The sequence below is a fragment of the Sprattus sprattus genome (genome assembly GCF_963457725.1).
Source record: "Sprattus sprattus genome assembly, chromosome: 16".
Classification (NCBI taxonomy): domain Eukaryota; kingdom Metazoa; phylum Chordata; class Actinopteri; order Clupeiformes; family Clupeidae; genus Sprattus; species Sprattus sprattus.
Window position 1 is genome coordinate 31,343,951 of NC_137914.1, and position 22,262 is coordinate 31,366,212.

General features: G+C 41.2%; 1 protein-coding gene across 1 annotated transcript; it reads left to right on the forward strand.

The window, feature by feature from the left end:
* Positions 1-5,323: 5,323 nt before the first annotated feature.
* Positions 5,324-17,707, forward strand: LOC308377312 (T-cell surface glycoprotein CD1c3-like; the record flags this gene model as incomplete). Its single annotated transcript, XM_080853894.1, has 7 exons — positions 5,324-5,381; positions 7,553-7,801; positions 15,403-15,690; positions 15,800-16,090; positions 16,234-16,282; positions 16,798-16,892; positions 17,625-17,707. 7 exons carry the CDS (start codon positions 5,324-5,326, stop codon positions 17,705-17,707), a joined length of 1,113 nt encoding a protein of 370 aa, XP_080710020.1.
* Positions 17,708-22,262: the final 4,555 nt, after the last annotated feature.

Sequence of the window (22,262 nt, forward strand, 5' to 3'; positions counted from 1 at the left end):
ACCATAAAACAACACCCAGCCCCACCAAATGAATTAATTAACAGAGGAATAATGCCATCTGTGATTTTCCACTTCAAAGAGCCATTTCCTCCTTACACTCTGCCCCCCCAAGACAAACTAGCACTGGAGGGTGTGGTGGTCCAGAGGGCTGAGTGCCGACCAGCAATCAGTGAGAAGTTCATGAAGTTAAAGAAGTACGTGGTCATTACACACTCATACGCATACACAAACACAGAGACGCTTGAAATCCCTATGAAACGTAAAATTGTCTTGACTCACATTCAGCCTCCAGAAGAATGCTAAAGCACCTTCACATTCAGGTTAGAAAAGCCTCCTGGCAAGCTGGAAACCTTGGATTAATTCATTCTTTCATCTGTTATTACAGGCTTATGGTCGAGCACTCCTCCAAACCAGTCCGGCTATCTCAGCAACTAGACAAGGCTGTGACCTCCAACTACAAGCCAGTTTCAAATCATGCAAACAATGTAAGCAAAAAGTATTCTTTCCTCTTGTGCGTGTGTCTACAAATTCCAAAATGTATTTTCTGTGTTTTATATCATTGTGGTTATGTTAGTTACCATAGGTCAGAAATCTCGGATTGCTGTTGTTTTGAAAGTGTAACCGCTTGATAGGAAGCAATCAAAACACCTTGCACGTCGAAACATGACGCTAGACTGCAGTTTACGTCTAGGGGCACATTTGAAATTGCCCCCAGTCTAGGGCCACTGACGCCTAGAAACCAGAAGTTGCGTATTTATTTTCCTAATTCACCGGACGTGGGTAAATGTGTTGTTGCTCACTTCACAGCTAAAAACACCCTTCCGCGTCGAAAAAGGAATCAATGAAACACCCTTGTGTCATGTCCGATACTCATTCAGACGAGACGTGTTCCAAACTTATCGTAGTTTTATTAAACACATTGCTGCTGCTGATAATTTCCCTAACGTCTGCACACCTGCACAGTGTGTTCTACATCTAATGCGCATGCGTAACTCTACTGAGCATGCTGGGAACTGGAGTACAAAATGTTATTAACGCATATCACCACAACTTGCTCGTCGAAAACTGACGCACGATAACTTGACAGCTTCGGTATAATAGGATTCAATGAAACATCCTTGCAGGTCGAAAAATGACGCCTAATATGAAGCAATAAAACAACCTTTTACGTCAAAAAATGAAGCTAGAGAAATTGACAGCTTCGTTCTAAAAGGAATCAATGAAACATCCTTGCAAGTCGAAAAATGACGCCTGATAGAACGCAATGAAATAACATTGCACGTCGAAAACGCTAGGAGGCGGATATTGCTGTCGCTGCCAAATGTGAGGACCCTGCCTGATGTGAGTCCGCCGCTGCCTGATGTGATGCGCAAACACAAACGGTTTACGGCAGAAGGCTCAGGAGCAAACTATCAAAGACGTGCATGCTCATACATGGTTTAATATCAACGTATCTGGCTTCTCTTAACGCATAATGTAGGTTTATTTAACGTAGTGTTTTTTAATTTTGTCAACGGTTTACAGCATAAGGCTCAGTGTCAACATATGGGGCTATGTTGTATTACTGTTACTGATAGGTGAAAAATCACCCTAGTTAGTTCAGGACTCCGGAGCTGCATGAAAGTATATTTATTAGACAAACAAACAACAACAATTGCAATTGGGCTCCCCTTCCAGCCGAGGCTGACAGTGAAGCCCTGATAAACTCTTCGCACAAAGTTTATATAGTCAGAAGTTTAGCTTTGAGCAGGGATGATCACGTGGTGGATTTCTCACGTCCGAGGCTCCCTGTCTTGCAAGGATGGCAGTTTTGCACAAGGTCGGAAGAAGCACAGTTCCTTTCTTATCTCCTCTGGTCTAAACATGCTCTTGTTCATATGCAGACTTAGTGGCACCTAATATTCTAGTTACACACACAGAGAGAAAAGCCATGCTCCTGCTTTCAGAAGCACATAATTCACAGGAATATATTCAAACAAGTCACTTGATTATTATATTCTTAAGTCATTAACAGTGTTTGGAAATAATCTCTATCAGTTACTAGTAGGCTAATTCAATAAACATGAAGCTTAACATCATAAACCTTGGTGTATTTCAAACGTAAACAAATGCGCTTGTCATTCCACTTCATGCTGTAGCCTACACCACCAGCATTACCTGGCTCGTTGTACTTCAATAGTGTCGCAAAGTTTGTGCATGCGGACTCACATCAGGCGGGTCCTCACATTTGGCAGCGACAATTGCTTCGGTTTTTGACGCTTTTTCGACTGACAAAGTTGCAGATTCTGACTTGTTGGGAATGAGAACGTGTTGCACTGCAAGCTGGAACAGAAGTAAACACCAAGAGAAAGCTCTGTACCAGGAGTCTCACGATCAATGTCAGTGTTGAGCACCTGCATCTGTTCCATCTTGCAGTGATTGCTTGCAGCTCCAGTGATATACTACTCTTTTCATGTTACAATTCAGTGACCTTTGGCATTTCCTGATATGAACTGGATAAAGTCAAGGTGCATGGCAGGTTCCACAGCCTTCAACCGAATATGATATCATTTTGTTTTAATGATTTCTGTGTTAAATCACTCATTAACAGTAGAGTTAGTTCACTACGTTTTAAATCGACCTTGAAAAGCCTTTTAATCCTTTCTATTGACGCTTGCAATCCTGTTTAGCAGGTTTTAGCAGCAGATGTCATTACAAAATAATAAAACGAAATATCTGGGGCATGTGGGTGCATTTTTCTAACAAAGCATTCCAAATTAATAGTGATAACAGATAACACATTAATAGTGCGTTCAGGGAGCTGGAAATAGGGGAAGTTTCGAGTTTGGCAGGCTATCGTGGGTATTCTTACACTCTGAGGTGGGAACTTCCCAGAACACTCCTACTGCTGGCGAGAGAAGTAAAAACTACAGGCATAATGTGAGAGCGAAACAGGATAGTCAGTGTTATTCAAATGTTTCACTTTCATCACAGCCTATTGACCAATTCTTGAAGACTAAACCCTTGGCTGAAAAAAAAACACTTTCAGACAGTACCATATCAACTTCATGAAAAAATTCAGAGACAGTGCCAAGTTACCCTAAAAACATGCTTTCCCCACAAAAGATTACTGTAGAACAAGAGCATAATTGATACCTGACTACTGCCTCTATTCATGGATAAATGAATAATTATACAAGAATATACACACACACAAACACACACACACACACACACACACACACACACACACACACACATTTGATGGTAGGACAAGTTCAACAAATAATATAAACAGGATAATGTAGTACAATACGTTTCTTAAGTGTCTTCTTCCCACTACCTTGCGTTCTGAATGTCCTTCATGTCTAACACGTTTATACCCCAACGCTGTTTGTACAATGATGTAGTTTTAACTGCAACCATCTTTCCAATGTACTGATGCGAAAAGGCTTGAAAACCTGTGTGACCAGTGACGTCATGAGATCAGTTCAAGCTTTGCTCCACGTGATTGGCCACGGCTGCTGGCGATAGAGTGTGCCCTTCTGCAAGTCAAAGTGGATGATCTCTCCACTCTCACCATCAAAAGCGTCCTTTCTCACCGTCTGTCCTGGCACATTGTCCAGCAGCTCACAACCAGACATCCTCTGTTGGACATGAATCCCTCGCCGGATTAGACACCAGGGCTTACTCAGACACAAGTACACAGCATGATGACTTTAGAGCTGCGTACACCTTTTAAAGTAAAAAAAATACTTCTTGCCATCTGTGTGGTTGAAGTGCCTCTGTTAGAACTAAGCTTGAGAGTTAATGTTTTTGTGTATACCTCTTAATATTAGGATGGCAGCCCTGTGATATATAGAACCCAGTGTGTCATTAAACTCCTCATATATAGTTAGTATGAAGTTATGCTGCTCCAGGTCATAGTACCCTAATATCATCAAGAAATCAGGATCAGGTTGAACATTGATGATCATTTGACCCAAAAATATAATTAATGAATTGGCAGCAGTTAAGCACCATAGTCACTTAATGTATTACAGATAATTAATGTTGTCTGTTAAAAAAGGGTATCCTACTGTCATATCAACCAGAAATCAGGATCAGGTTGGATTCAGTAAAATGGAGACTCACTGATTATGAATGTTGAGAGAATCCATAAGGAGTGAGAACCAGGTGACATATAGATGATCATTTGACACAAAAATTCAAAAAGAATTGACAGTTGCGCAGTTAAGTCACATTATTGTATTACAGAAAATAAATGTCCTGTTTTCTGTTAATTACAACATAAAGATGTTAAGGATTAAGGGTAGTTAAAGTAAAGGCGTTAAGAATAGATGCCAAAGAATTCTAGTGTGGTTACCTTAACTTACCTGTGTGCACTTAGACCATAAAGAAGATAAAACAGGTTGGGGCATGCCACTGTAATTACTCAGCTTTGATTTTGAAAGTTGTTTTCATGCACTACCTTCATACCTGCACAGTGTATTTACCAGGTACAGGTGTGGACTTCACCAGTAGGCAAAGGAAGTTTAGTTGGACTGACTGGTTTTAGACTGACAATAACAATAGCAATAACAAAATGTCTGTACAGAGTTTGAGGAGCGCCCTTAATTATTATGATTTGGACACCATTGTGGGGGTTCTGCCTCTGTCCTTGGCTTAAACCCTCAAATCACATAATACTCATATCAATGCATCAGAACACTAAATCACTGGAGCTGCAAGCTATCTGGAACTAGAGTAAAAACACCAAGAGAAAGCTCTGTACCAGGAGTTTCAAGGTCAATGACAGTGTTGAGCACCTGCATCGACACTCACTATATATTACTTTTTTCATGTTGAAATGAATTGACCGTTGACATTCCCTAATATAGAGTGGATAAAGTCAAGGTGCATCGCAGGTTCTACAGACATCAACCGAATATGGTATCATTTTGTTTTAATTATGTGTTAAATCACTCATTTACTTTACAGTTAGTTCACTACATGTTACATCGACCTTGAAAAGCCTTTTAATCCTTGCTATTGATGCCTGCAATCCTGTTAAGCAGGTTTTAGCAGCAGATGTCATGAGCAAAATAATTAAACGAAATATCTGGGGCATGTGGGTGCATTTTGTCTAACAAAGCATTCCAATAAGAACACAGATCACATTAATCGTGCATTCAGGGAGCTGGAAATAGGGGAAGTTTTGAGTTTGGCAGGCTATCGAGGGTATTCTTACACTCGGAGGTGGGAACTTCCGAGAACGCTTCTACTGCTGGCGAGAGAAGTAGCCTACAAACTAAAGGCATAATGTTCTGAATAACTGAAAGCAAACCAGGATACGTCTGTCACCATGTTGCCGCTACTGTTTCTTTTCTGTTCCTTCCAGATTTTCTCGACTGTGAACTCAGGTAATGCTTATTTTACATAGACAGTTAAGCCTGAATACTGCAGTGGTCTTTGTGGAAAAAAAGATTGCAATGTGTCATACACTATTTGTTTCAGATCATCTTCTGAAGTAAATATTTGTATACTTGTGGCTTTAAGGGATGTTTTGTGTCGTATTTGTTAATGGGGAAATGGATATATGGGGCTGGTTTTTGTTGAGCGGGAGAAAGAGGGACCAGGGCTGTCGTGGGACCTGGGTTTATATTTACCCGCCACTCACGCATCTGCAGAATCTCCATTGTGACATAACGCAGTTACAAATTTGGAGTTCTTAGCGTGCGTTCGCGGATGTTTGATAATTATAATTTTGTACCACTAATCCAACGTCAATCAGCAGTGAGCTGCTTTCTGTGCTTCTGGGGAAGTGTGTTTTGCCTGTAAGACAGTGAATGTGTAGGGTTGAGAGCGAGTGCTTCTTTCTTGTGCTGAATAATCTCATTGCTGACATGGAGCAATAGGAGGGTGCTATATCTAGACTTAATTTGATGAGTCAATAACGGTTTAATGTAGTTTGGATGAATATAGGATTTTCTACTGTAATTAATCAATACGTGACCGTGATTACATTTAAAAATGTACCTATTTATCCTCAATCAGCACTTTAAACATAAAATAAATCAACTCAACTCTTTGCTGTGGTGTTCTCCTTGAAGGCATCTGCAGGGTTACTATCCAACTCACCTCGTACGACTTCACGAGAGACACGCCCTTTCTAATCTGATGATCGTACGACTCACCTTTACCTGCATGGTTCGACGAGGGGCTGTGGAGATTACCAACGGTTTATTATGATGTTACAAGGCCATTACATCATCATCAACAACAGTAGAACTATAAAATAAGAAATCGTTTGTTGATGATCAGAGGCTGTTGTTGAAATGAATTACTAACGACAATGACCAAGCTCTGCGGTTATTGCCGAATATTTTCTATTGTATACCACACAAACAGTTCTGCTTTTTTACGTCTACAATTCAGGTTCTTTTACAATTCAATCATTTACACAGCATGATCTGCTAACTCAAACACAAAGAGGCTGTTCGAAAACCAAGAAATGTTTTTTTATTATTGCTGTAATTAGACGACGTCTCCCTATGCTTTATATGCGGCGAGAGCCACGATAGAGCAAGAAAGAAGGGAGATGTCGGTTTTCCTCCTGCATCGCCGCTGGTGCCCTTCATAGTTTTTTTCATTTTTACAAACTTGTCCCTGATCTTCCTCCAACTCCTAATGCACTCCTGGACCTCCAGCCCCAGGTTCCCAGCGATCTCTCAGCGATTTAAAAAAAACGGCGGTGCTGTCATATAGGGAACGAAACAGGAAACGTGATTTTAGCCAGGCGTGTCAGACAGCTCGTATCGGATAGTGAGAAAATTCAAGCGGTGCTCCAGAGGCCATCCGAGACCCTCGGATGGCTCTCCGAGGTGCTCAAAGGTGTGGTCCCACCTCAAGGAGGCCGTTTTAGGGCGTGCCTCGTGAGATCGGAGAGCAGGGTCGGATAAGTATGTGGGGGCCTTAAGTCAGTTCCCAGCAACAATGGGTCCAAACAGTAGAGAACCTGTAGGGGGCAGTGTGTAGGCTTACTCTGCACCCAAACTTATATGCATACTGGAAGTTTCACAGCACTGGCAGTTCTGTAGACTTCAAAAGAAACGTTTCTGATGTACATTCACACAATATAGAAATATTTCAAACACTGAATAATTGGTCTAAAGTCTATACAGAGATGGCTGCAGGTGCATTTCTATGAACAGTATCGAATCCGGGGTCTCTCAAGTACTTATTTAACTATCTTGTTATCTTGTCAATTTTTCAAAACCCCATTCATTTTCCTAGAGATTTTCTGTTTGAAACAATAAGTCAATTGAAAAAGAATATTTTCAATTCATCCCCTTATTCTGACACACAGCTCGGCGTCCATCTTACATCTGTGTTGTTAATGATTATAATACTCCCTGGTTCACAAATATGCCTCGTGGAGTAGTCGATATTTAATATGTTTAAGCTCTATTCATCAGAGCACAGAGTATGTCTACATTATCATGGAGGTGTCAGGTTTTATGGAAATCATATCTCACTTACACAGGACGTAGGCTACATTTTTAAATATTCATGTGCATACTTATTTTCACAGGCTCTCATTCTCTCTGGGTCCTTTCAACAACGATCATTGGAGACACCCCGTTTCCAGAGTTCAGTGCGGTCTTGTTGCTGGATGACATCCAGGTAGCCTACTATGATTCAAATGAGAACAACCTGATCTACAGACAGTATGAGTCAGATCATGAAGATGAAGAGAAAAAGGATGCAAGCATTTTATTTGCAGACCAGTACGAAGACATGAATTTCTTCATATATGAACACCAGCTGAAACGTGCCGGCGGTAAGTGTATGGTGCCTCCTTAAGTGCCGCTTTGCGTTGTAGAAATAGCAAACTCAAGTCACTCATTAAGCACAACCAGGTTAACAAATCATTTCAGTCACTTGAGTCAGTATCACCAAGAGTGTAGAAATCCTACCAGTGAACTTTTGCTGTTCCCCGGGGCAATTCTGGCGTTCATGAAAGTTTTCTCATCTGGGATTCGTTCTTAACTTAGACCAGAATTGAACAGACATCCTCGGATTTTATTTAAGACTCCTCTTTCAGGGGAGCAGAGCTGAGAATACTTGGCTAGGCAAGAACCCATTTCCAGGTGTTCATGAATCTGGCGGGGATCTTTTCTTACCTTGGTCTTTCGAAGTTCAGGAGAAGATATTCAAGAAGACACCTTAAGAAAATGTTTGAGAATGAGGCCCAATGTCCCAGCTCATGAAAAGATAAAGTCGTCTTATCTGCCGTCTAGTCAATCTGTGCACCTTGTGCATCGATTACAAACAACAGAGCCTGCTACTGATAAAACCATACAGTACAACTGATCTAGTCTCATAACTCATACTGTTAGCATCATTTGTTCAATTAGTATATGCCACTTGAGGTAATGGAAATACATTTATGAGACCATAAATGTGGACGAAAATAATCCTGTGGTTAAAATGCCCTTCTCAGTTAAGCTATATTTGAGGTTGTTGTGTTATTGATTGTTTATAGCAGTAATGGGCATCTTACACGTGACTGGATGAAGTCGTCAAATCATTTGTGCACATTACGGTGAACATCTAACATTGGGCCTCATTTATAAAACGTACTTACGCACAGAACTGATCTTAGACTGTGCGTGCGATCAAATCCACGTCTAAGTACAGATTTATAAAAACCGTCTTAGACGTAGAAAAGGACGTATCTCTACGTCTGGTTTCAGTTCGTGTAAGTACATTTCCTTGCGGCAATACTGGAGTACTGCAGGAATTCAGCCGAGCGCCGTCAGCCGACACACAGTTTCATCATCGGTAGCACCACCGTCACCATTTGGGCTAATGGTGAAAGGCCAAATTAATGTTTCGCTCAATAAAATCAAATAAACTATTAGAATAATTTGCACATGAATGAGATTCACATCTTATACAGTAGGTATTCCGTTTTAATTTCACAAGTGTAAAACATTACCCTCAAACGTATAGCCTATAAAATGACTAATAGTGGCTTAGTTTTCAGTAGGAGATATGGCTGCATTGGTGTTGTTAGAGGATATGGCCAACTGCGCAATAAGGAGAGAGGGTTTTTTGTGATCGCGCAGACTTTTTGACACAGGATGATGTATGTCTGATAAGCAGGTACCGCTTGCCAAGAGCGTTGTGCCCAAATGGCCTCTCGTCTAGAGAGGCGCACCAGAGGCAACCAGGCCATACACGTTCAGGTATTGTCCGTTCTTGGATTCCTGGCTACAGGAACGTTCCGATGAGAAATTGGAGACCAGTCGAGCGCAGTAAACTATCCCATATGCCCGCAATTTATTAGATTTCCATACAGTGCCCAGCAAAATGTGAAAGAGGATTTCCTGCGTAAAACAGGGTTCCCAATGTATTCTCATCCAGATTTCGTACACTCAGAAAGCCTAGGAAGCCCACTTCAATACAGTACAGGTCGGTAGTGGAGTGCACCAAAGCCTTGGTGCTGCTGCCGCAGATGCAACGTCTGGTGCTACTCGTGCCGCAGGTGCTGGTGCTTCGGAGACGTGCCTACTACTTGTCAAATACTTTGCTTTTGCCATTACGCCACCAGACAGGCTTTCTAACGATGTTTTGGCCCGCATCTGCTGTTCCATCAGCAGAACATCGATGTCAGCCTCACTTTAATTCTTCTGTTTACATGTTTCTTTCTTGCTTGCCACTGTAACAGAGGGTTTGTGCATTGAGCATGCGCTCTGTTTGTGCATTGATAATATGCTGATTAGATTAAATAGGGGCATTTTGAGGGCGGAGATTCAGTTGCGCACAATTTCACGACCATTTGTGATTTAAAACTGAAGGATTGGCGTACACGTGTTTTTTGTGTGTACGTCTGTTTTCTGTGGATCTCACATACGCTCATTTCAGGAAACAAAAGGTAGGATGGTTTCTACGCAACGTTTTATAAATGAGGCCCATTATCACAAACAGAGGTGGCACTTAACTCACTCTCTGCAATCCATTGACGAGTTGGACTATAAAAGAAAGAGCAACCTTTGTTGGGCATCTGCCATGGTGGGCTGACCCACTCAGTCAGCCCACCTGTGTCCCCTGAGGCAAAGGATGACTTGTGGTGGCAACCATTATGTCCTTATGTGTATGGAAGATATTGAACTTCTGGCAGCTACTTGCTAAAGGCTAGGCAGACGGACTAAGGGTATGTTTTAATGAGATTGTGCAGGCTATAAGGGGAGTAGTGAGTGACTCAATTCATATTTTTTTTAATTGTATATGTCGCCTGGTGTAAGCAGCAGGTCTAGGGCCAAAAGGATCCGAGTTAATACTGTAAGATTCATGATCAAGCAGCTGCTGTGACCACCAGCAGAATATCCAAAAGGGTTATCTTATCATGGTCACAAAGGAATAGTCCCCACACTGGTATTGCTCAGACACCTGGGGTCAGGAAGCAAACTGAGGTGTGAGTGACTGCAATTAATCAAAGTATGGGAATGGGGGAGGCCATTGAGAACCATCTCAGACAGAGAAACCAGATTATCATATACCACAACAAAAGGTTGCCAGACCTGTTTGCATTACAAGCCTAGCTCATTTACATTAGAGGCCTAGGAGTGGTCTTAAAACAGTATATATGCCTAGAATTGTGAATGCTTGTTATTCAGTCCTACACAGCTGAATCCGGAGTAAGGCTGCTTCGTCACTGCACATTATTGGAATAAAGATTGCTGCATCAGAAACAAAGAAACCTCCTTCATTTCTTACAATTGGCGAGCCAGCCCATCTTGCAATTTCAAAAAAAAAAAAAGGGGAATTGGTAAGTATTCTACTAAAAAACCTTTTTTTTCAGGAAATGTGCACGTTTAAAACAACCTAGAAAGGAGGTTTAAGAATAGAAATGATCTGTTTCATGTCTTTGTTCCATTAATAAGCAGGAGGTGTCTGGCTGTGGGTTAGCTCTGTGCAGTTTTTCTAAAGATTCTAAAGTAACTGAATCAGCCCGAAGTAGTGTGGTAATAGAATTGTATCAGAAAACCTGAAGTAATTGAAATAAAGGCCAGACTGTGAAAACGTTTTTTTTTGAAGTAACTGAAACAAGTAGCTGAAAAGTAGTGTGGTTTAGGCACTAAGTCCTGTTGCCTAAGGCAATTTCAAGAACACGTACTGTTGTGCCTGACGGACAGAGGCATAATTATTAACCGGTGTATTGGTGAGTGTGAGAAACTAGTGTAGTAGTCAGCCCGACGAATTGTGGCATAAATTGTCTGGATAATAGCCAGTAGTTGAACATGAAGCATCATAGACATACATTCAGATTTTACGGCACAAATCCATAAGCTTGTGATAGGATCCGACTTAACGGGAAAGATAAATCATTTGAATTTCAATGGTGCGGTTGACTGTTGAAAGGCGCTATTTCATTGTTGAGGACGGAAACGTCATAGCCTAGCCAATACGTGACATAAGAAGCATAATACCAAGATTGATTGACATAAAACGGAGATTGTTGTTGTTAGTTTTTTTTGTTTTAACTTTAGAATGGAAGATATTATTGTTCAATACATCAGGAAACACGGTTCGCATGGAATATTTGACGGAATAGAGAACGCAGAGGATAAGCCCTACGAGTGGGCAGGGTCCCGGTTCGAAGATTATTCCAAGATACCAAAACACAAAAAAGGGAAAGTTGCAAATGCCCTTCAAGGACTTCTTGCCACATACAAAGTGACCAAGAAAAGATTAGACGACGTAGAAGCAAAGAGAGACCTACTGAAAGAAGAGAATAATTCACTCTTATCACGTCTTAATGACGGCTTGGCACACATAGAAAATCTTCAGATTACTGAAACGCTTTTGAAAAGAGAAAATGGGCAGTTGCAGAAAGAAATGGAAACTCTCATGGCTAAAAACAACTTGTTGAAATCATCAGTGGAAGTTTTGTCAGGTGAGTTAGATTTGGTGGTACATAGGGTTAGCCAGTTCTCCATTAGCACATCTGATATTGGCAGCAGCAATGCCGTCAATGAGGAATGTTGCAAGAAACAGTCAGGTTCACAGGATAGTCAGTGCCAATATTCAGGTGTCACGGTAAAGTACCCAATGGCACCAATTAACTCCACCATTGTGCGGAATGGAGCAAGTGAGGAGGTTATGTCACACACCATAAAATGGCTTAGCCCCTCAGAGTTAGCAGTAGTGGTACAGAGTGTGGGGAATATTTGAACCTGGGACACAGGATCCTGTAGAATTTCTATCCAGTCTGGAGAACTGCGTGGACATATACAGATTGACAGATGTTATGTCACACACCATAAAATGGCTTAGCCCCTCAGAGTTAGCAGTAGTGGTACAGAGTGTGGGAATATTTGAACCTGGGACACAGGATCCTGTAGAATTTCTATCCAGTCTGGAGAACTGCGTGGACATATACAGATTGACAGATTTTGATGCTTGTGTTGTGTTGAGCCTGTGCCTTCCATCTACATTATCAAGAGCCTTGACAGATAAAGTGAAGAATAGGATGGGAAATAATCAGGACCGAAAAAAAGCACTACTGGAGGTTTTGGGGATTGCATCTGTCAATCCAGAAAAGTTAGCAGAGGTGGCAATGACAAAAGGAGAACATCCCGCAGCTTTTGCACATAGGTTACTGGAAGCTTTCACGACGTACAGTGGTAACCCTGACATCATGACTGAGGATATTGGATATAAATATGCTTTGATCAACAAGAGTGATCCCCAGACTCGCTCTGCCATAGAAATGTTTGTGACTCATCTCTCAGGCTATGACGAAATTATTGCTAAAATGACACAATTTTACAACAATCAAGCCACTTCTAAAAAATCACACCCCGCTACAGTTGTAGGATGTAAGCTTGCCCAGCAGAACAGGAGACAAAGAGGGCCAGAAACCAGTTCGTCTAGTTGGCAACACAGAGGTAATGGCTTCAGGAGAAGCAATCCAGTGGGTGTTATATGCTATTCATGTGGAGAAGATGGGCACATTGCAAGACACTGCCCTGGTAGTGGGGGAAGGTATGAACACTATGTTTGTTATGCATGTGGAGAACAGGGTCACATTGCAAGACATTGCCAAGACAGAGTGGGAAGACATCAAGGCATTGACTGTCATTCATGTGGAAAAGAGGGACACATAGCAAGGAACTGCAGAAATCAGAACAGATCAGAAAAACGGAATGTTGTTTGTTTTTCTTGTGGAAAGAGTGGACACATAGCCAGAAGTTGTAACTCTTCACAGACAACAAGGGACAACTATCAAGAACTATTTCACAAAGTACATAGTCTACAGAGTCAACTGACATTGCATCAAGACAATAGACCACAAGAGGAACCTATTAACACCTGGCCAGACAAATCACTGCTTGAAGAGAATGGCTGTTACTCAGACACAAGCAGCCAAAACATTGGGATTCCAAATGATGCTGATAGTAGCACACTTTGAAAATGTGTGCTGTATCAAAAAGGGGGGGAGTTTATATTTGTAATCCTGTTTTTATGTTGTGTTTTGATTAAGTTTGTGTTGTAATGCGGTGTTTTGATTATGTTTGTGTTGTTGGTACATGTTGGATGTGTGGAAATTCTTGTCGGGAAAGGGGGGGGCAACATTATTTCTTTTCTTTTATATAAAGTTTCAGACACCAGATGACTAACCCAATGTAAAGGGATACCACTTGTGGAAATGGAACCTGTGGGACCGGAGTCCATTTGGGTGACCAGAGGCTTGAGGTGTGGACAAGGGCCACCACAAAGCATAACTGGGACCAACAAGAAAAATCCAGACGGCCACCACACAACAGGTTTCTACAGACCAGGAATCCAAAGGACCTGAGACCATACATGGATCTGAGATCCACAAGCCCAGAGATGCACCTTAAGAGATTGACTGATGGAATGAAATGGACCACAACTGATGAAGACAATAAAGAAAGCAACCCAATGAACAATCAAAGATCTCGACACTTTTCAGAGCTTCATCTGCTGAAAGGTGAAAGGCACACTCAATAGAGTGCATGGACAAGAAAGACAATGAGAGAATCAGAGAGCGTCTTCTCTGAAATTTGATAAAGTGATTTCCCCAGGACAAATATGCATATCCACCACTGGTGTGCATATCCTTACCCGAACGAACCCACAAAACACAGACACACACACACGAAAAGATGAAAAGAAGATGTATGCTTTGATGTTTGATAACAATTGGGACCATTTACATTTATGTTTACTTGTGTTTAGGATGTCAGATGCATTTTGCTCAATTATCTTAGACTGTCTCATTGGCTGTGGTGGTTGTCAAATGCTTCTCCAAACCCGATATTTATCTTATAGTTTCAAATTACAGAATGACCCCCTGATAAGTTACCTATTGGGGCTGGGAGATGACCAGTGTATGCGAGGGTGATGAGTCCAATGACGGGTAAGACTCCCTAATGGCCACAGAGGGGGCAACCCTTGGCAGGACATCACCCGCCACTGGACAACTCTGTGAAAGATGTGACTCTGAGAAAGAAAGTTGATTTGATGCTATGTATGGCTTCATAGCATCAAGGGGTGGACTGTAAGATTCATGATCAAGCAGCTGCTGTGACCACCAGCAGAATATCCAAAAGGGTTATCTTATCATGGTCACAAAGGAATAGTCCCCACACTGGTATTGCTCAGACACCTGGGGTCAGGAAGCAAACTGAGGTGTGAGTGACTGCAATTAATCAAAGTATGGGAATGGGGGAGGCCATTGAGAACCATCTCAGACAGAGAAACCAGATTATCATATACCACAACAAAAGGTTACCAGACCTGTTTGCATTACAAGCCTAGCTCATTTACATTAGAGGCCTAGGAGTGGTCTTAAAACAGTATATATGCCTAGAATTGTGAATGCTTGTTATTCAGTCCTACACAGCTGAATCCGGAGTAAGGCTGCTTCGTCACTGCACATTATTGGAATAAAGATTGCTGCATCAGAAACAAAGAAACCTCCTTCATTTCTTACAATACAGAACGATAAATAATTTCTCCCGGGTTGGTAAAGGGATTTAAATGAATCAGGATTAGCCCATCACTATTTTGTTGTACAGCACAGTATTTTGATCCTTTCTCCCTCATCCTGTATATTGAGACAATATCCCGAATATCTATTTTCATGGATGCGTTCTTTTACCCTCCCGGTACATGAGCCGTTTTTGTCACAGTTTCTACTCTACTTCAGTAGTAGAACGCTTAAAACCGGCAACTGCAAAACAGCTATACAATGTAATGGGGCAAGCATACATGACAAAGTAAACTGCTTTGTTTGGCCACTGAAAGGCTCATACATGTTGTTATAAGTGTCTGAGTGTTGTTGTATTAAGTGGCCACTGTATGACCATTTCAATGGTGGTAATTCTTTCTTTTTCTCTGCCAAAGGAGTACAAACTATACAGAGATTGGCTGGTTGTGAGCTAATTGATGATGGCACCCCTGGTCCACTCCGAATGTGGAATTCTGTCAACGGAGTGAATAACTCAGCGTATCAATTTAATGTGCAACAGAAGGCTCTTGAGATTGAAGGTTTACAGCAGCGAAAGATGAGCCCTAGGTCACGTTTTTTTTGGGGGTTGTTTGAGTTGCGGTACGCAAAAGTCTACAGCCCAATGTGCTTTACATTCCTCAAGAATTGCCTTCACAAGAAGAAAAATGAGATGATGAGAAAAGGTAAGATAGTTGTCTTTTGTGTTTATAAAATAAGATATTCAATATTTTCTCTCTAGAGAGTAGAATTACAACCAGAGTAGTGGTAACAACTACCTTTCATCCTCTTCAGTGAAGCCCAGAGTCATTCTCCTCCAGAAGACACTCCCAGACTCTGGAGGGGTCAAAGTGACCTGCCTGGCCACTGGTTTCTACCCCCGTCACATCAACCTGACCCTGCTCAGAGACGGCCAGCCTGTGTCTGACCACCAGATCACTGGGGGGGAGCTGCTACCTAATCTAGATGGAACCTACCAGATGAGGAAGAGCCTGGAGGTCAGCTCAGAGGAACTGAGAGTAAAGCACCATTACTCCTGTACAGCCGAACACCTCAGCCTGGACAGCAAACTAAACGTCAAACTGGGTAATGGTTAGAAGAGCTATTTATCTTGTATGCGTCCTCTACCCATGGCAGTTCTCATGTATTGTTATCCCATTGGCCACGTACCTTCTTTAAGATCAGAAGAAAATGTTCATTATTACTTCTATTACTATTTCTATTTGTAGACCTTGAGCCATTGGTTCGATCTATCTCCACGCGCCGTAGAAGACACAGGTAAAACAGAAAGAGCTAGCATACAACAACAACAAATCTACCAATTCATTTTTGTGTTTCTAGCAAATTATGCTTGAATTAAAGACACCAATGTGTTTGTAAATGATCTGTTATAAAAATGTATTATTGAATTATAAATGATTGAGTCAATGACTGTCATTGCTGTCTAATTGAGATGGGCCAAGTTACTGATTAAGGCAGGGGTGGGCAATTATTTTCCCCAGGGGGCCAAATGAGCAACTGAAAATATTTTGGAGGGCCGGGCCAAAATGCCGAACTCAATTATGCATAATAAGAGTAAGAGTGTATGTTATTATTTGGCAATTCAAATGTGATGTTAGCTTTCAAAAATATAATTTATTCAAATTGAATTTCCAAAATGATAAACAAAATGTGTAACATTTGACTCATTTTCAGTCACATTAATAACAAAGGGCATTTTGAGTTTCATATACTATTGAAACAAGGATTTTCTTAGCTTTCTAAAGACATCTGAACTGTGTAACTGTGTAAAGAAAATTGTCCCAGTTTGTTGCCTTTTTGACTTTATATGCCTACGTCAGTGGTCCCAAAACTAGGCCTAAGATCACCAACCTTTGCCTTGGTGAAGGCAAGATCTACCTATTGAGGCGTTGAGTAAAAAAGACTGTCCAGACTCCAAACTGTACTTACAGCTTATCTTTGTATTAGGCCTTGTTGTAATTGAATCAAATCAAACACTTTGGTCCAGCTTTCAAATTGATGTGTCCAAGAACACATTTAACCAGGGGTTCTCAATTATATCAATTATCAATCCATCTCAAACTATAATTTTTCTAAATTATTTCCACAGCCCATATAGAACCACAGACAGCAATTATTTTATTAGTTTAACGCTGAAACTATGTGTCAGATTTCATTTTCATATCCAATTTGAAATCTCTGTCTGTCTGCAATACCGCTTGCGGCCACTACGCAACTTCGGCGCTCTCAAACTTGCCATGCATACACAGTAATAGAAAGCACACGCAGCATCTACCGTTTGGGCAAGCCAACAGGTGTTTTTCGCCTGGAAGTCTCTAGATATCTGGCACCTTATTCAATTTCAAATTTCAACACTTCAGCTGTGTTCAGAGATATTTTCTGACTATGGAATTCCGAAGTCCTTAAGAAAACAGTTTGAAAATGAAAATGATTTTTTTGTAAAAAAAAAAAAAAAAAATCGAATTATCATGTAATCTTTCGCGGGCCGGTCAGAATCACCAGGAGGGCCGTATTTTGCCCGCGGGCCGTACAATGTCCAGGTATGGATTAAGGGATGACACAGTTTCTCTTCTAATATCTCCATCTCTGTGTGTTTCAGCTCCACCCTCTGATTATGTTCCGGCCCAGAGCTCTGGGGACTCTAATCTGGAAATGAACCAGAACCAGAATCTGGAGCTGTAGATTCTGACTTTGATCTTGCTAATCAATACTCTTGTTAGTATTCATATCCTGTTCAGTTCAATATTTTCATATTTTGTGCTTCTGAAATATTAGTTTGAAGAACTAAGTCTTAATTCGTAATACCTATTGTCTTTAAGTGTAACAGGCCTAAACAATTTCCTAATGTTACCCATTACATCTACTTTTATTCGAGAAGAATGCTTTTATAATGTCAATCATTTGACACATTTACTTAAAGTTTTCCCATTTGGTGGTTTGTTACATGAACATGGAGTGTTTGATTTAAAAGAAACCCTTCTTACATAGGTGTGTGCGGGGGTTCAATTCCACGGGGGCACAGGATTATTACTCAAACCACACTATTGTTTTCCTTGAATGCCTGCTGCTGCTTCTTGTATGAAATGTGCTATTCAATGTGCTAGTGTCAAGATATATAGTATGAATGTATGTATGTATGTATTTTTATTTTAATCAGTGTTGGGACTAACGCGTTACTAAGTAACGCGTTACTGTAATTCCACTACTTTTAGCGGTAACGAGCATGTAACTAAGTATTTGTTTAAATCGAGTAACGCAGTTACAGTTACTGCAATCTAAATGAGTTTGTTACCCGCGTTACTATCTTTTGTGGAAAATGAACACTTGCAGACAAGAAGACAAGTTAGACCTACTTTAGCTTCTTCTGATCTGACGTCGCAGGACCAGTGCGACCGCACATGAAAGACACTCTGCTACCTAGATCCACGACCGCTTACACACACAAACACACACACATTGCACCTGCATACAATCACGCACGCATGCACACACACACAAAGACACGCACAAGGCTGTACATACGCAACTGTTTCTCCCATTTTCCAGGACTGCTAACACACACACACACACACACACATTGCACTTGCATACAATCACGCACGCACTCACACACGGATATACAACCGCAATTATTTCTCCCATTCTCCACGGCCGCTAACAAACATTCATTGCACTTGTATACAATCGCGCATACATATGGAAAGAAGGCTAGGACACCGATCGTGGTTTCCAACATTTATTGTTTAACCAGAAAACGCGTGGAATCTATTATCAACTGTATAAGGTGTTCGTGTCCTCAGTCATCTTGGCTGTCGGGGCAACGGCGAAAGAAGCGCCACCGGGACCAGTGGGAACTTATAAACAGTTCCTACCTTGATCAGGGTGGGGATTGCCAGCGATTAGGATATAGACATTATTCTAATTATGTATTTAGCATATTGTGAATACTGTGTGGGTGTTTCAGGGTATTTTGTGAACTGAACCACTAATTGATTATTTTGTATCCCCCTACTTTTTATATGGTGTTAATACTGTAAGCCAATCACTTTAACTACATTGGGCCTAATGTAGTAAAAAACAAAAAACACTGTTAAATGACTGAGACAGTTATTTTGTGTTAAGTTAAGTGTTAAAAGGGACTTTTGTACTACTACTTGATTTGAAGGCATGTTGCCCTGTTGTTTAAAATAATTAGGTAAAAAATATATATGTTTATTGGGTTTGACTCTTCAGTACTGTTCATATTCATTATATTAAACGCAGATATAAAAGTAACTTAAAAGTTACTTTCCCTAGTAACTAATTACTTTTGATATACAGTAACTGGGAAGTAATTCAATTACCTTTAAAAGAAGTAACTAGTAACTTTAACTAAGTACTAATTTTCAGTAACTTGCCCAACACTGATTTTAATTAATGTATTTTAATATACTTAGTTGTGTTGAAATGGAACAACTGAGAGGATCTAGTGTGAAGATATAGGCCCAAGTACTTTTGAGGTCACCAGCTTCTTCCCCTTCCCAGGTGAAAAAGAAATTAATCTGTGCTTTTTCCCCCAATGCATTTGTTATATTTTAAATATACTACACTTAGTGCATTCTAAATATGTTATTTTGGGAAAGCTTCAAGTATATCAAGTGTTCTTTTAGAAATGCTAAAGCCCATTTAAAGTTACTTGCTATCACATCAAAGCCCGGACCTGCACCAGTCACGCCCCCTTTGGTTTCCACTCGCTCACACTCACAGGAGTACTGGGGCCGTATTCACAAAGAATCTTAGGGCTAAAAGTAGCTCATAAGTGGCGAATTTAGGAGAAACTCCTAAAAATAATGGGCGTGTCAGTCTTAAATTTAGGACTCCTATTTTTTTTTACTAAGAGCAATTCACAAAATATTTTATCCCTAAAAGTAGCACCTAAGTCTAGGACAGCTTAAAACTCCTCATGAGGACTCCTAAGTCACTAAGACCTATTCACAAAAAGTCTTAAAATGGCTGAAGCCAGACGTAACGTGTTGGAGACAATGAACGACTCTGAATTGTTGAGAAGATATCGTTTAAACCGTGAAGGCATCAACATTTTACTAGAATTAGTGCGGGATGCAATCACGTCTCCAACTATCCGAAACAACCCAATCAGTCCGGAAGTTAAATGTTTGATAACATTAAGATTTTTGGCTACGGGGAAAATGCAACTTTGCAACGCAGACGACTTCAGAATATCGCAATCATCAGTAAGCGTATTCATTCATCAAACAATCACCGCACTCTGTAGACCACAAATTGTACAACAGTTTATTCGGTTCCCTATGGACAATCGCCTACTTCAAAGGATCAAGGTCAATTTCATGGCGTTTGCAGGAATGCCCGGTGTCGTGGGTGCCATCGATGGAACACACATTAAAATAATTGCTCCATCCAGAGATGAGGACGTCTTTGTAAACCGCAAAAAGGTACATTGAATTAATACACAGATAGTGTTTGATCCAAATTTCACAATCATGGATATTGTTGCGAAGTGGCCTGGATCTACTCACGATTCGCGCATTTTAAGAGCGCGGTCTGCGCCAGCTTTTTGAGCGGCACCATGTACCTGCTGGATGCCACTTGTTGACAGTGGCAACCATGCAAGACATGGCTTTTGACACCCTTCCTCAATCCACAACCGGGAGCACAGTTGAACTACAACATGCAAGTATACGCATGAGGCCTATTTTGGTGACACAATACCTGTAGCCGCGACGGCTCTTTTAAAGTCCACTCCGCAATCTCCATCCTACATTGTGACTGGAGCGCATACCACCGCTTCTCGCAGTCATCGACAGAGCGACACACGGCAGGGAATGAAGCATTTATGTTAACACATATGTCCTCCCATGCCTCACGCTTCTTTTTTGTGGTCACCCCACAGCCAAATTTAGCTTTTATAACTCCCTTCCTCTCCAGCACACTCTGGGCCAACATGGACAGTTGGTCCTGGGACCAGTTCGACTTTCTCTTACGTCTCGCCCTCGTTTCGTCCATTATGACAGGAGGACTTAAAGAGCCGTATGGACTGATATTTGAAGTGTTTAAGGGCTGGAAATATGCCGATTACCTAATAGTTTGCAGGGAGCTTTAATTATTACTTCCTTGATTTCATGCAATTTCCGTGTTTTTTTCGGCAACATCTCTTTCTCTAACGTGCAAAGCGTCATTCACGTTGGATGCACAAACTTGTCGTCATGCGTGTGCATTCTGCTAAGTGCACTATCCATAACTATTTAATATGGCTTCGTTTGAAGCCTAGGTTATTCTCTTATTTTCTGTTGATTTAGTGGGATCGTTAGGGGGATGTTAGGACTGAGTTTTGAATGAGAGCGCCTGTCAGCAACCAATCACCGTACGCACCGCTTCTAAACTCGTGCATGAGAATGGACGTCATCCATAGCAACGGAGTTTTTATCTTAAGCTTAGGAGTTGGTATTATCCTTAGTATGAGTAGGTCTCAGAGCCGTTGTGAATCACTTTTAAGAAATTACTCCTACGTAAAAGGTTTTAGCGCGAGTTAGGAGCACTCCTAGTGGTAAGATAAAAGGCTTTGTGAATACGGCCCCTGATCTCTCATACCTGCGTTCTCACTCACATGCACCGCGTTTGCCCTCACCTGGCTACTAATTACCCACACCTGTCACAGCCTCTACATATACCTCACACTCCCTTCACTCTGTGTCTGCTATCGCAATTTAAGGGAGTAACTTTGGAATTCCAGCCGCCTGACTTTCATGTGGATTACCTTTGCCCCAGTTATCGTTTGTACCTGTTATGTTCTTAGCCGTAGTTATAGTTTCCTTTTTCGACTTAGTTCTTGTTTAGTTTGTACCTTGCCGAGTGTGACTCGTGTTTTGTTTGCCGCAACGGCGTTTAAGTTTATAGCTTGTTTAGCTCAGAGGTTGCCTCTGTTAAGTTTCTTTCTGCGCTCTGATCGCCAGTTCCTTGGCAAGCTAAGAGCCTGCGACCCTCCGTGGGTTTTGTCTGTGTTCTCGAGGATCAACTCTCAGCTTCTACGTGTCTGCAACCTGTGGTCTGTCCTGTTTGATGCTGGCTGTCTTTGTCTGCAATAAACTCTGTTTCAAGAAATCCCATCTCGAAGTCTGTACGTTCCGTGACACTTGCAATGTATTTTAATATACTTAGTTTTGTTAAAATGGAACAATTTAAAGTGTAAATATGGTGTAATAAAAAACACTTTTTAAAATAC